Source organism: Rhinocladiella mackenziei, assembly GCF_000835555.1.
Source record: "Rhinocladiella mackenziei CBS 650.93 unplaced genomic scaffold supercont1.2, whole genome shotgun sequence".
Taxonomy (NCBI): domain Eukaryota; kingdom Fungi; phylum Ascomycota; class Eurotiomycetes; order Chaetothyriales; family Herpotrichiellaceae; genus Rhinocladiella; species Rhinocladiella mackenziei.
In genome coordinates, this window is record NW_013550603.1 from 5,012,727 (window position 1) to 5,027,687 (window position 14,961).

General features: G+C 51.2%; 6 protein-coding genes across 6 annotated transcripts; 4 read left to right on the forward strand and 2 right to left on the reverse strand.

Moving 5' to 3' along the window:
- Positions 1-1,123: 1,123 nt before the first annotated feature.
- Z518_03562 (uncharacterized protein) lies at positions 1,124-2,134 on the reverse strand (the record flags this gene model as incomplete). Its single annotated transcript, XM_013420587.1, has 3 exons — positions 1,124-1,386; positions 1,459-1,657; positions 1,775-2,134. The coding sequence occupies 3 exons, from the start codon at positions 2,132-2,134 to the stop codon at positions 1,124-1,126; spliced, it is 822 nt and encodes a 273-aa protein (XP_013276041.1).
- Positions 2,135-2,866: 732 nt separating this feature from the next.
- Positions 2,867-3,892, forward strand: Z518_03563 (uncharacterized protein; the record flags this gene model as incomplete). The annotated part of the gene is made up of 1 exon (XM_013420588.1): positions 2,867-3,892. The coding sequence occupies one exon, from the start codon at positions 2,867-2,869 to the stop codon at positions 3,890-3,892; it is 1,026 nt and encodes a 341-aa protein (XP_013276042.1).
- A 443-nt stretch (positions 3,893-4,335) lies between these two features.
- Z518_03564 (uncharacterized protein) lies at positions 4,336-6,528 on the reverse strand (the record flags this gene model as incomplete). Its single annotated transcript, XM_013420589.1, has 4 exons — positions 4,336-5,155; positions 5,202-5,329; positions 5,380-5,657; positions 5,724-6,528. The coding sequence occupies 4 exons, from the start codon at positions 6,526-6,528 to the stop codon at positions 4,336-4,338; spliced, it is 2,031 nt and encodes a 676-aa protein (XP_013276043.1).
- A 537-nt stretch (positions 6,529-7,065) lies between these two features.
- Z518_03565 (uncharacterized protein) lies at positions 7,066-8,885 on the forward strand (the record flags this gene model as incomplete). The annotated part of the gene is made up of 4 exons (XM_013420590.1): positions 7,066-7,203; positions 7,257-8,393; positions 8,445-8,558; positions 8,715-8,885. 4 exons carry the CDS (start codon positions 7,066-7,068, stop codon positions 8,883-8,885), a joined length of 1,560 nt encoding a protein of 519 aa, XP_013276044.1.
- A 774-nt stretch (positions 8,886-9,659) lies between these two features.
- Positions 9,660-11,952, forward strand: Z518_03566 (uncharacterized protein; the record flags this gene model as incomplete). Its single annotated transcript, XM_013420591.1, has 2 exons — positions 9,660-9,758; positions 9,808-11,952. 2 exons carry the CDS (start codon positions 9,660-9,662, stop codon positions 11,950-11,952), a joined length of 2,244 nt encoding a protein of 747 aa, XP_013276045.1.
- Positions 11,953-12,346: 394 nt separating this feature from the next.
- Z518_03567 (uncharacterized protein) lies at positions 12,347-13,631 on the forward strand (the record flags this gene model as incomplete). Its single annotated transcript, XM_013420592.1, has 5 exons — positions 12,347-12,375; positions 12,464-12,565; positions 12,679-12,782; positions 12,831-13,386; positions 13,445-13,631. The coding sequence occupies 5 exons, from the start codon at positions 12,347-12,349 to the stop codon at positions 13,629-13,631; spliced, it is 978 nt and encodes a 325-aa protein (XP_013276046.1).
- Positions 13,632-14,961: the final 1,330 nt, after the last annotated feature.

Sequence of the window (14,961 nt, forward strand, 5' to 3'; positions counted from 1 at the left end):
CCGCAAGAAACAGTGTGATTCGAAGAGTAAATATCATTGTCGATTGTAAATCCTATCTGTTCTGCTTCGGGTTTGGCGGTTCTTTGACTGAAGCAGAAGATGTACCAAGCTGTACTCATCAACGTCGAGACTTTGAGAGATATAAGATGTGCTTTGCACTGACAGGGAAGAGCAAAGCATTGCATTCATTTGTGCTATTCTCGGATTTCTAACACCATCTTAGTACCTGAGGTCTCCACACGAATCGACCCGCAACTCGCAACTCGCAACTCGCGAATCAACTATTAGCGAGCCGACAGCGCCAGATATCATATTCGGGGGATGTATGCGGGCACCAAATTCGGCACCAAATTAAAGGGGTGCCAGCCTCGGCTCAATCTTGCCACTCACCAATTCATCCTGACCTCGTCGTCGCTCGTTTTGTATAGGAATACTTGGTGTTGATAATTTCTGCCTTACGTGATTAGCCAACACCCCCACAACGTAGCGGATCCAGTCCATGGCCCATGAGTAGACGATGTCGTTATATTCCATCAATTGGATGGCAACCCTCCGACAGTTTTCAACAGTTGATACTCATTTTTGCAGCACACACCAAGATTCTATTGAATGCAATTTGCTCGCTTAACATCCAAGTCTCTAGCGTCGATATCGACTGGCGAGTCCCGCGAGTCAACGACGACGGCGACTCGCGGACTCGTACTCGCGAGTCGAAGATATTATCACCGTAGTTCCTTTTTTTGTTGATTTTACTTCGACCCGCAGTGTTCCTAGGGAGTCGTCACCCAAACGACTCCTTAATCTCGCCTAACGTCTCGGCAAATCCCTCGGGCGCTCTTATTGGCTGTGACAATCACAGGCCTGGCGTTGTGATTGGTTGGAACATGAAGAGGAGGTTGCTACTTGTCGTCCTACCTGAGGTCGTACACAAAGTTCCATAGCAGCATCATGCAGCTTTGGACCCATCTGATCGCGGGATTATTACCGTAGGACGGAGCCACATCCAATACACCAATGAGGAGTAAAGCCAGAGGTAAAGTCATGAGGCCGAACAGGTAGATGCGCCTCCGACCCACGTGAGCAACGAGGAGCCAGCTAAGGCGATTTCCGACGAATCCGAGACCTAGGACGCCAAACCAAGTCCAAAGGCGTTGGACGCAATAGCCAATGACAAAAGCCGTGCCACTGAAAACTTGGGCGTGGAGATGATAGTGCGGCGGCGGTCTGACCCCTTGAACAAGTCGACACAGCGGACTTCGTCATGTTGTGCTTCTTCGAGCTGAATTGTGAGGATAATGTTCGCTAACAAGGTATCTGTGTCGATGCCCTTTGTCGTCAAGCGGTCGAGGGCCTTGCGAGCCTGCTCGTTGTCCTTGCATTTCCGCACTACCCACTAAGGTGACTCGGGAGCGAAAAACACCTCGATGAAAATCAACCACTGGCATGCGAATGGGATACCGTAGCTCCACCGGTCTTTACGACTGCGTGTGGCATGGAGGACCGCACTGCAAATAAGTTGGCCGCTCACCTGGAAAATGTTGATCAAGGCTGTGGCGATGCCACGAAGGACCGCAGGGGCGATTTCCGAAATATGAGTCGGGACGACGACGGTGTAGCCGCCGATGAGCAGTCCATCCATCAGCTCTGCAAGGAGCAACTGTATCTTCGTCTATCTTGAGACTTGAATAGCTACAGCAATGATCGAACCCACGCTACAGATGCCCAGAGTCCATCGACGACCCCATCGATCAAGCGGTCACCCAATGAATTATACGCCGGGGACGGCTCCCAGAGGAGCGCCCAGATTGAAAGCAGATTGCCATTCCGCTTTTACAACGTACGAACCATTGAAAAACTGGCCGTACTGTCTCTGGAATTGCGGGATGGCGATCAGGATGCCCGTAAGTTGAGGATCGAAGCCGACCATGACATTGCCTGTGCTGAACAGAAAAGTCCAGAGAATGGCTGGAGCGTAGAACCGGAGAGCATGCCTGATGGACAAGGTATGTCCCAAAGCAGTGGCATCACGGGCTTGTTGTAGGTTGACGATCTCGCCTTCGGTCGTTGAACGACCTTCGCAACGACGTTTTGCGCTTGTCTTCTCCCGCCACCACAGGCAGCTTTCGTGGATCATTCTCCACAGTGCCCGTACCGGTGGCGGTGAGCTTTTCCTGGACACTGGAACTCATACTTTGGAACTAGTTCTAGCGGTGTTAGCAAGGATCCTACAACCACATAGCCGCGCACAAAAAACAGGAGTCTTGTCCACTTTGGAATACTGGTATCCTTTCCTTTTTCTTTTCCTTTTTCCTTTTTCCGTCGGGTTCAGACCCCTGTTGGGATTTCCATGGACAGAGGGTGGGACGAGAAGCAATAATAAAAGAAAATTATTTTCGGCGCTGATGGGGTGGTCACCGAGATAGCTCCACAATCTCCGAGTGAGTGGACGCGGGGCGCAGCCACAACTGCTTGCCCTTATTAAGTTGTCGTGCCAGTGAAATTGCTCGATAGTAATGACACGACAGTCGTGATAAGGTGCTGTAGTAGGGACAAACTGCTACGATTTAGGATACAATATCTTGATCGTTGGAGTGCCATGAGCTGATGGCGCACGCAGGCGGCAATGTCATTCATTGTTACATCTCCTCTTGAGGCAACTGCCACATCGGGAATATATTGACAAAGTCCTCACGCTAGTTCGTTTCTGATGGGACACTGAAAAGAATCAAAGTCAGGTTCCAAAATCGATCACATCCTTTCTCATATATTGCTTTCCTCTTCACGTCCAAGTAGCGCAAGAAAAGGTGACGAGTCCCTCTACATACCCTCTCATCTCGTTCCGCATCTCAAGCAAAAATCAGTCAAGATGGCCACAATGGACAAGGTGTTTGCTGGCTACACTAGCCGTGAAAATATCCTGGACAAGAGCAGCAACCCGTTTGCAAGAGGGATCGCCTGGATCGAAGGAGAACTTGTTCCTCTGGCCGAAGCTCGCATCCCGTTGCTCGACCAAGGGTTTATGCATAGCGACCTCACGTACGACGTCCCGTCGGTCTGGGATGGCCGATTCTTTCGGCTTGACGACCATATGGATCGACTCGAAGCTAGCTGCGCCAAAATGCGGCTTATGTTGCCTATGCCACGTGAGCAGGTGAAAGATATTCTAGTTGACATGGTGGCCAAATCCGAAATCAGGGACGCTTTCGTCGAACTGATCGTTACGCGTGGTCTGAAGGGCGTCCGCGGCCACACACCGGGCGAAGTCTTCAAAAATAATCTCTATATGTTTGTTCAACCTTATGTCTGGGTAATGGGCCCCGACGTCCAACGAGTTGGAGGCGCTGCAGTGGTTACCCGAACGGTGCGACGTATTCCTCCTGGAGCTATCGACCCTACGGTGAAGAACTTACAATGGGGAGATCTCACTCGCGCTCTCTTTGAGGCGGCGGACCGGGGCGCTACTTATCCATTCCTCACGGATGGAGATACCAGCTCGACCGAGGGTTCCGGGTTCAACATCGTCTTGGTCAAGGATGGGGTCCTCTATACTCCAGAGCGTGGCGTTCTGCATGGCGTGACGCGGAGATGTGTGATCGAGGTGGCACGGTCTCTGGGGTTCGAGGTCAGGATCGAGGTTGTCCCTGTTCAACTCGCCTATCAGGCTGATGAGGTGTTTATGTGCACGACCGCTGGAGGTATCATGCCCATCACACAACTTGACGGACAGCCCATACAGGATGGCAAGCTCGGCCCGATCACAAAGAAGATCTGGGACGGGTATTGGACCATTCACTACGACCCAGCGCACAGTTTCGAGATTCAATATGACGGTGCCCGGCAAAATGGAGCGCCGAAACATGGCCAAGTGAACGGAGTCAATGGACATTCCTAAGCAGAAGTTGTAGTAGTGATATGTGAGACGCGCAAATGTTCAAGATCGACCTACCTGCTGGCGAAAATCGACAATCTAGAAAGAGCTTCATTATCAGCGGAGCCGAGCACGCAGTGGAGGAGAAAAGATGTGCGCCTCGCCCAATCAAGCGATCGCTACAGCTACGCTATAGAAGCAATTGCAAGAAGGTTGTCTGTGTCAGGGGCAGGCTCGCCAGCGGGCTATAACGACGTTAAAAGGATACCTATCTATCTATATAGGTGCAGGGGCGACATTGACTTCCACGCTTGGAAGTCGAATAGGGGCGTCCTGCTTAACACCTACTATATACATGACCTTGGCAGGGGGTCTTGGCACCCCATGACGGTATGGAAGTTTAATGGATGCTTACATCCATGTGGCACATGATCCTTCCAATACGATGAATGAATAGATGCTTTAGACTAGCCAAAGAGAAATTGCATAGCAGCGACGTCACCCACTTTTTCCGAGTTCGACTTTGCATCCAAGAAAGATCCCCACCAAACCGGATCCCCATCCTTGGATGATACTCCCGTCCAGAACTCCTCGAGCAGGCTGGACACGCTGTAGAACATGCCGTAGCGACTCCGTGCACCCCACCAGACACAGTAAGCGCGCACAGTATCCCGCATGTCTTTATCTCGTGCTTCCGCGCCGGCCAGGAAAATCGGCAGAAGAAGCTGTTTCTGCACCTGGGACGTTTTCCGGCAGTTGCGAGAGTGCTCGAAGACCTTGCAGGTGAGTGGTAGGATCGCCGGCGGTCGTCGATGGGATCGACGATCCCACCGAAACACCCGCTGGATGTAGAGAAGCAACGCATACCTCCAAGCTTCGGCGCAATGATGGTCATCTCGTCGACGGCGATAATCTTCCTCATTGTCATCGGCCTCCGAAGTGCCCGCACTTTGTGTGTCGACACTCTCATTCTCGTCTTCGAGGCTGACGATCTCCCGGTGAATCAGCATCCGCTCGTCCTCGAGGCCGTGGTTCCAGTCCAAGAGTTGCTTTTCGATATCTAGCACCGGCTTTATATCAAAAGTCAAGAATTCCATCGATTCGGCTATTTCCCTTTGTCGGGCCATCTCGGCAAGACGTACAAGATGGACCAGAAGCTCGGTGGGGCAGCCGGTTATTTCGTAGAAGGACCACCCATCCTCTTTCTCGGTTCGTACTAGGTGTTGAAAATAGGAGGAGCCAAGTCTCATGCCCTGCCGCGAGATCATCGCTAATGTTGCGTCCCACCTGATGAATTGTCAGTAGAGGACCGTGCTGGTTTGAGGACACTCACCAGACGAGCATGCTGGCCTGCGAACGAAGTCGAGGGGTGTTTAGCGAGGAAGGCCCGCCCCAAGCTTCAAAAACGGTCCCTGCTCTGCGGATATGGTCCGACCAGTTGCCCAGCGCTGATATGGTACACTAAGAAAATGTGACTGAGTGCGTCAAGATACAGATTGGTCGCAACTTACATCCAGAGTCATTAGGATCAGGATTGCCGCAAGAACGCAGGAACTGCTGTTGCTCAATTCCTGGTTTTGCAGGGTTCGGCTTAGCATGTTGTACGCTTGAGCGCGATTCTCCGACGCCTCTGAGGACTGGACGTTGCCCACGTTGACTTGATGTTGTGAGGAAAGTGCGGAGACGGAGCGAAGGAGAAGCTGAGAGTCTTCCGGCGCAAATCCCTTTATCCGGAATGGATTCAAGGCCATGTCTGAAGTCAAAGGAAGAACACATAAAACTGTGTCGTCTGTGGCAGCGTGTCTGTCAGTCGCGTGCTAACGATTAAGGAGTGGTACAATGGACAATTACGCACAGTATTTGAGGAGAACCTCCTCCTGCTTGGGCCAGCCCACGTGGTTTGAGAGCGAAAACGTGCTGGGTAAAATATCGAGCATTGCCTGACCGTCGTCGGGTCCCAGATCTGGCCACTCGAAAGCGAGAGAATTGTCCGGGTCAAATGTTAAGTTGCTAGGTGACAATGCTGCTACTGTTCCAGGGTCGGCGACCTCAGCAAAGGCACTGTCACGGTCTGGTACTGGGCAGGTCTCAATCTCAAATGATGTCCACGGTCGTGATGTACCTTTCATTGGGACGGTTCGAACTGCAATATCGCCAGGGTCATTTTCTTCGTAGTTCTCAGAAGGGAAGCTGCCCAGGAACGAATCGACATTGACTGTGGTGGTGAATCCGCACGCCGTGTCCGGAGGCACGCTTTGTTGTGCAATGGGTGAGCGGGTCTGCTGTGAGTTGGATGTCTTGCGCGTTTTCTTCGCTCGGCGACTGCGTGGACCAACAAAGCGAAAAGTACGTGCATTCTCAGTGGCGGAGATGATCGGACTCACATTAGCGCGATCTTGCTGACTCTGCGAAGCCAGCCTCTGCTCGAGCATCTGCTCACGCCTTTGCTGATGGTGCAATCGTGGTTCGTTGCTAGAGTATGTCCTGCATTCATGCCATGAAAGGGCGGTGGCATAGCCGCCGCACTTGAGGCCTTTGTCTAGACATGTCGAGCAGTAGGGCCGCTGCCTCTCACATCTCCGATTCCTCGATAGGCAGGTATGACAGTCGGTTGGAGCAAAAGCAGCGAGACGGGGCCGAGTTGTGCTTTCTCCATTCATCGCGGTGGTGAGTAGCAATAACACAGATGTAGTAAAAACAATGATGTCGCTCTATCCAGTTTCGCCGGGGTAAGGAAATGAGGTCGTGGTGCAAGAACGGATTAGGCTTGTCGAGTCTCTTGAGCCCAGCAGCGTAGGCCGTCCGATACTGGCGTGACATGGACCCATCGCATGCGGGGTGGATGGAAGATGGCCGAGGCACATCATGAACGAGTTCGTCTCCGTTGCCCCTTCGCCACGCACCCAAAGGAGATATCTTCCCTAATTGCCCTTTTCAGTAACTGCCTATCAAGGATTGATAAACTATCCCTCCCCTCCAGTATCGACGATCATACCACCTTGGGCAAGAGTGATATCTCCCTTACCAGACCATGAGCTCCGTGAAAGACCTCCCTATCTACCGACCAAGATAAAGTCTATGGCACTTACATCTTGGCGAATGGTAGGTGCCTATTTAATATGTCGCCTCTAACCCGCTACGGGTACGTACCTTGGTGAGACCTATTTCGAGTGTCCTGCCACCGAACTTTTGTCATCATGGACCTCGAGAACAAGAGGTTGTCGCTCGATGTGGCGGCGCAAGAAGTACCACTGACGGCGAAAGCTGAGGAAGCTGCCAAGAAGTTGCACAAGCACGAAGCTGAAGTCACACAGTATGTCAGGCACAGCGTCGTGGTAATGTACTCTTTTCAGAGGGACACATCACCAGGTGACTAACAGCTCGCCAGATGCCAAAGTCGTACAAGGTATTCGGTCTTTCGATCTACCCGTACAGCCATCCGCGAGTTCAAGCCTGCATGTTGGGCTTTGTGCTGTTCATGACCGTGGGCATGTACAATGTGATTATATTCTTGGGTGGTGCGGGACAGCAGACAGCTTACCTGGCCGATATCTCCAATATCGCTTTGTACACCGTCTTCACTGTGTTCTGCATGATCGCGCCGGCCTGTCTCAATTACTTCGGACTCCGCCCGACTCTATTTTTTGGAGGCCTCGGTTATGCCGCGTATGCCGCGAGTTTGTGGTGCTACAACTACACCGGCAATGTGCCTTTCGTTGTCTTCGGTGGATGCTGGTGTGGCTTGTCCGCAGCATTCCTCTGGACTGCCGAGGGCGCGGGCATCACTTCGTTTGCATCTGAGGAGAAGAAAGGCCTCTACGTTTCCATCTTTTGGTCCATCTACCAGGTCGGCGTCGTGATAGGAGCCGCTATCCCCGTCGGTCAAAACTGGAACACTGGTGTCGACAATGGCAGCCGAGTCAATAGTGGGACTTATATTGGTTTGATGATTCTGATGCTTTGCGGTGCATGCTTAGGCCTGGCGCTGTATCCATGGCACAAGCTTGTACGAGAGGACGGCAGTCGCGTGACCCTCGAGCGCCAGAAAACATTTATCGAGGAGCTGCAAGCCTCTGCCCAGGTCATTCGTCGAAATTGGTGGATCGTCTTTTTCGCCCCAATGTGCTGGGCTGTCAACTTCTTTGTGGTGTATCAGAACAACCAATTCAACGGCGTGGTGTTTACTGTTCGAGGTCGAGCTCTTAACACATTCCTCTCCGGCATTGTTCAGGTCATGGCACCCTGGATACTCCATCTGTTCACAGACAGATTGCCCATGACACGCCGGAAACGCGCGTTCTGGGCTCTCGTATTTGTCTTTTTGTTCATCAATGCAAACTGGATCGGCGGTTACTTCGCCATGGTCAAGACGAGATCAGGCTTGGACGAGGCGCAACGGATGGATGTCTACGACTCTGGGTATGGATGGTGGTGTTTTTTGTTTGTCATGTACGGCTTTACAGACACAATATACAATTGTTACGCCTACTGGTTCATTGGAGCGCTGAGTAACGATCCCGCTGAGGTATGTTGACGAACCTTTCCAGGCCCGCAGACCAGTTAACGATGGGAATAGCTCTCCGTGTACGCTGCACTGTATCGTCTCCTCAATGCGTTATGTATGGTCCTCGCATACACCTTGGACTACCGTGGGTATTCCAAAGAATTCATGTTCGGATCTTCGTGGGCGGTAAGTCACCCGTGTTGAGTTGATTGATGTCTGTCCTCGTATTTTGAATGCCTTCACGCGACAAATCTTACGATAGACCTTTTGGTTACGCGATGGTCTTTTCTTTAAGCTACCTGTTATGTCGACCATATTCGTCCACTAATCGAATGGATATAGTTCCTCACCTTCGGCTGTGTTGCCGTCATTCCTATTCTGAAGTATTGGTTGAAAGACACGAACATGATTGAGACGATTGAGACGATTGAGAATGTCACCAGCATCGAATCAAAAGAGGAATCTACACCAGCCAAATCCCCTGAGGTCTTGGAAACAAAGGACAAGGAGTGATACCAGCAGCATTAGGATGCTCCGGCAAGAAACTAGCCGTCAAGGTGGCATTCTTTGTGGCGACAAGGTGGACGGGCTACCGGTTCTGCGGTATTTACCTGGTCAACTGCTTCTACTACCGAGTATTGTGTCTTGATAGCAGAATAATCTATATACATAAACGGGGTTTTATTCTGATCCAGTTGGAATTGGAACCTTTACTCATTCACAGCAGGATGTTCAAAATATATACGAAATGGGACGTACATCGAATCTGGGGAAAGTGATTCGCAAGTCAAGTCTTGTAAACTGTGGTGTTCATTGGGCCACGAAATTGTTCCGGAGCTCGAGGGGAAAAGGTCAAGCGGCAGCCGTAACGTTCATAGGATTTGAACGGTGGGCAAACCCATATATCCCAATGGGCAGGGAACCCAGATACTTTTACCCGGATAGAAAAGCAGATTAATGGACCGGGGCCTCTTCCAGGGGTTCTACGACTACGTACACTACAGACTCCGATGACAGAAGAAGTTTGGTAACTGCCTAAATAGGTTGAACTTTTATTTCCTGTTCGGGGAGCGGGACAATTGGGGAGCTTCATTCCTCGGTGGATATCCAGATGGATTGGCTTGTAGTGTTGCCCCCACAGCTCCTTATCAGGAGCCACCGATTTCGTTGCGCTGGCGCTTCAACCAGTTGCGATAATTATAGATATCCCTGCTCTTATGAAGTGCTGAAATATAACACATGGATTTTTGGGCTTCCAAAACCTCCTATGTCGATGAATCGTCAGAGATGACGGCCTCTAACATGTATCCCCAAGACCACTTAGCAGAGATTATTGGCTACGTAGAACCCTGGATAGTTGCTCCGGGGGACTCGGTTGCGATCAAAGTACGAAGATTCAACATGGACACCATGTCTGAGTTGACAATCGATCCAGATATCCTGCACAGAACAAGAATACACATATCGCACCGTTCGCTTAATCCAGGGCGTCGATCTTGACCACTCACCCAAGAAGGCCGAGGAGGAAGTGTCGGAAATCCCTCGAGGTCGTCGGAAGGGAAGGTTTCAGGCAGCTCAACCAGGGTCCTACGGCCATGTTCCAGACTGGGGTTCACCGGAAACGGCGAGAGGCCTTCAAGTGTCTTTTTATATGCAACCATGGCACGTGAGTTGCTCCCATCCGCAGACATTTGTATCTACCTTGCAAGCGGCGACACATACTGGATTTGCCATTGTCCTGAACAGCCAGGGTACTGTCGACATATGGCTGGGAATCAAGCACAACAGAATCCATGTTATCGAGACTTGGCTTCGACCCCAGAAAAAGACTTGGGCGGAATTCAATCTCACGCTTCGCGGTCGATCAGTCAACGCTTCGCTCACACCAAAAGCATTCAGAGTTGAGCCGATACCTTCTCAGGCCGCATTCGAGACCCTGCTAGACGGTGAACCATCGGTGTACGAGCCAGGGCCGCTTTTCATTGCAGCGAGCCAGGGTGATGACTCTTCGGGTTTCGCAGGACGGCGGGCCATCAATTTCTTCAATGGTCGCATTGACAATTTGACGCTGAGAACATGCGACGAAACCCCCGCTGTGCTTGCTAAATATGATTTTGCGCTCGAGATCTCGAGCGACACTATTCTCGACGTCTCTGGCCATGGCCATCATGGTACCTTGATCAATGGACCAACTCGGGCCGTCAAGGGTCATGACTGGGACGGGTCTGAATGTGACTGGACAAAAGCGAAGTTTGGCTATGGCGCTATTCATTTTCACGACGACGACCTGGACGATGCTGGATGGGCCACCGATTTCACCATCACGGTCCCTCCGAATGCCCGCTCTGGGGTCTATGCGGTTGAAGTGAAGGCTACAAATTGCCAGGAGGCGGACTGGGTGACCTTCTTCGTGCGACCTACATCGTGGGCCACAGATAACTCCGACAAAGTCTGCTTCGTTTTCTGCACGTTCACGTATCTTGCCTATGCCAATGAGCGTCTCTACGACACAACACGTGAGAACACTGCCGATCTGGGGCCAGGTTTCGACATCAACAAGGTCCTGAAAAGTGACGAGTTCTACAAGATGCAGCGTCGTCTCGACCTCGGATTGTCATGCTACGATCGTCATAACGACGGCTCCGGCGTTGTTTTCTCCTCCTCAAAACGCCCCATCCTCAACGTCCGCCCGGGCTATGTCATGTGGGCCTTCTCGCGCCCACGCGAACTCTCGGCCGATCTCATGATGATTGGCTATCTGGAGCGCGAGGGCATTCCTTATGAGATCGTGACCGATCATGATTTACACTCGCGTGGGGCTAGCACGCTCCGCGGCTTCAACACCGTCATCACGGGTTCTCACCCTGAATATCACACAAGAGAGTCCTTCGGCGCCTATGAAAGCTATGCAAAAGCAGGTGGGAACCTCATGTACATGGGCGGCAACGGTTTCTACTGGGTAAGTGCTTTGGACGTTGCTCGTCCGCATCGACTGGAAATGCGTCGAGGGGACCGTGGAGTTTCTCCCTTTGCCCTTCCAGGTGGAGAGCACATCCAGAGTCTCGACGGGCAACAGGGCGGTTTATGGAGATCCCGGGGTATGAGTTGCAACACATTATTCGGCGTCGGCTTCTGCGCCCAAGGGACAGGTCCCGGAGTGCCTTACAAGCGGACCGATGCGTCCAGGAACCCGCAATTCTCCTGGATGTTCACTGGCGTCACGGGCGATTTGATCGGGGAGCATGGCTTTGGCGGGGGGGCTTCAGGCGACGAGATAGATCGCTACGATGTGAGAAACGGAAGTCCCGAGGATGCTGTAATCTTGGCCACAAGCACCGGTCACAGCGACGACTTTGGCATTGCTACCGAGGACCTGAGCTTTCCCGCGCTGAACACCCTCGGGACACAAACGAACCTGATCCGCAGTGATGTGGTCTATTATGTCGGCGCGGGTGGTGGCGCAATCTTCAGTGTGGGAAGTATCAACTGGTATTGCTCATTAGGTTGGGATGACTACGACAATGATGTTGCAAGGTTCACTGGAAACGTCATCAAGGGCTTCCTGTTAGGGAAACGATGACTGGGAATGTCCCTAATTCCATCCGACAATGCTTTGAGCTCTTCAACATCGCGTATCGCGGACCTTCGGGTAAAAGAGGAATTTTTGGCGGCAAGCCCCGTGACGGTTGATTTCACCTACCTAATCGCGAAATTCCGAGAGCGGCCAGGTGGTATGAGGCTCCCGATTCTCCATAGTTCTATGATATGTGAAAATTGTTTCAATAGTGCATTTTCTACGTGTCACATGAATACGTTCAAAAGGCGTGGCTTGGCATTTTCAAGACGGCTGAGGACAACCAAAACGTGCTCTGATCTTCTCGAGCGATTGAATACCCATAAAGTGGTTGGGAATTCTGGAGTTATTCAGCTCGTTTGGGCTGTGAAACTTGCGTGGGAACGTAAAGCTATCTTCTATGGCGCAAAAGCGTATTGTTATAGTTGGGTACGTTCGGTCACACCAAGACTTCTTTTTACCATGCAGCATCTTTGGCGAGAGATCGGCCCTGACACTATGGTATTACAAATCTTAGGGCGGGAGTTGCCGGATTGACAACGGCGTTGCTGTTGTCAAGGAATCATCGATACAAGATCGTCGTGGCAGCGAAGCATATGCCTGGAGACTATGATATCGAGTACGCGTCTCCTTAGGCCAGCGCTAACTACATGCCGTACGTCTCCCTCCGACGGATGGTTAGTTTTGACGCATTTCACGTGGGACATGTCCCTGACACAAAGCCTCCTCTAGTGTCTCTGTCCGAGGTTCAAAGGCAACGAAGTACGAGAAGGACACATGGACTCCCTTAGAGGATCTTGCGTGGAATCACCCAGAAGCTGGAGTCCACTTCCAAGGTATAGCTGAGACGTGCTCATTTCAGTGCAGTAATTGTTGATTGTAAGAAGAATGCCAGATCTACAGTCGCACGAAGGATGCCGGTTCCGCAACTGCGGACTGGCTTAACGAATTGCTTTCATCCAATGCGTGGTTCAAGGATGTGGTCCCGAATTTAAGTTTGCTCGCTTGCTTGCCCAGTGACTTCCACCATGGCCTGGCACTTATGAACTGCAAACTACAATTCCATCAGCTTCCCAAAGCCGCTCTTGGCCCCGGCATTAATGCTGCGACATCATTCACATCGGTCTGCATCAACACGGCCATTTATCTCCCGTGGCTGGTCTCGAGGTGCCTGGAAAACGGAGTGACTTTCAAACGAGCGGTGTTTCAGCACATTACCGATGCCGCCTCACCAAGTTTTCACCAGGACCAGAAAACTGACCTTGTAGTCAACTGTACCGGTCTCAATGCATCCAAGCTCGGTGGTGTTCAGGACAAATCTGTAGTGCCTGCTCGAGCCCAGATTGTGATTGTCCGCAACGACGCCGGCAAAATGATCGCTACGTCTGGAACGGACGATGGCGATGATGACCAGAGCTGCAGGAGGGGGCACCATCCTGGGTGGTTTTTATCAAAAGGGTAACTGGGGATCTCAAGTTGACCCTAATCTAGCCGTCAGGATCATGAAGAGAGCGGTTGAAATGTGCCCTTCCTTGACCGGAGGAAAAGGCATCGAGCATCTCGACATAATCAGGCATGGTGTTGGACTGCGGCCGATACGGGAAGGTGGCACTAGGATCGAAAAGGAGCGAATCCAGGGCATTTGGGTAGTGCACAAGCATGGTGCTGGAGGAGCAGGCGAGTAGGACGCCCCCGAAAACTGCCACCACATGAGATGAACACTGACGCTTTTCCAAAGGCTATCAAAACTCATATGGGTGTGCACAGGCAGCGCTCAAACTAGTTGATCAAGCACTAGATCCTTCCGCGAGACTGTGAGCTGTGCAACAAGACCTGCTTTTGAAAGTCGATTCCATCACAGATCGACTTCGTAGATCCAAACCCAATGAATATATATTTGGCCTGAAAATATTGACCGTTTGTCTTCAATTCTGGCTTCTGGACAAGTCGGTCGAGTGAGTCCATGTCAAACTGGGTGCAACTTGAGATGTCTTGAACGCTCTGTTCTCTATCTACTTGTTGCGTTCCTGACGTCTCCTTTATAGACGTAAGAATATCTCGTCGTCACGCAGAGCAACCATTAGTAATACCGTTGTCTATGGAAACCTTTTACGAGTGTTTCAGTGGTGGAACCTATACATGATAACTCCCCTTGTTCGACAGATTATCGATCTGAATCGACTTCTTCCGTAACGATTCGAGTAGTCCAAGACGCTGCATTATCCTCGGTGCATTTGGTGGGATCTGGATACCCGCCCCAACCGGGCAAAAGAGACGGTCAGCATGGTGGACAGAACGGACCGCCCGCTTGGAAACAACTGCATCTTGAGACTTAAGTACATACTGCGGATATTGCCTTTGCTTGCTTAAATATGATGACTTCCAGCCCATACTTCCTGGCAGTGACGGCAGCAGTCAGTCCAGCAAATCCAAACCAACAATGACAACCTTGAGCAGTTTTAAGATGAGCGTGAGGTATGACGTACTCTTATGTATTGCGCAGCAAGCCTTGACGATCCGGTTAGTAAAATCAAATAAAATTTCGACATATTCATATAAGGAAGAAGACTAGCAAGGATGGACGCCTCCAAGACAGCTTCGTAAACATCTTGTAAATGATAGCGTTCTCTTCCTTATCGACTTCGACCAGTCGCACGATTTGTGACGGTCCGAAGAGTCATTACGCAGCTTTCCGATAGTCGCCCAGGCTTCTTCGCGCTTTTCATGCCACACGAGATAACGAGGTGATTCTGCGGACCATCTCGTCAATAGCAAAGTCACGAATTTTGAAAATCCTGCTTACCCGGTACGAAAAGAAGTCCCAGCAACAAGGCTACGGGCCCAACACATGCGAGGACGAGCGGAATGCGCCAGATCACAGTTATATTGGTGGCAAAATAATAGTCTCACCGATATCCAATTCCAACTGCTCGAAGTCAATTAGCTTAGCCGTAGACCCTTGAACTTCGCAACTTCCAAACATGGCCCATACCAAACGACAATGTAGTAAGTCCG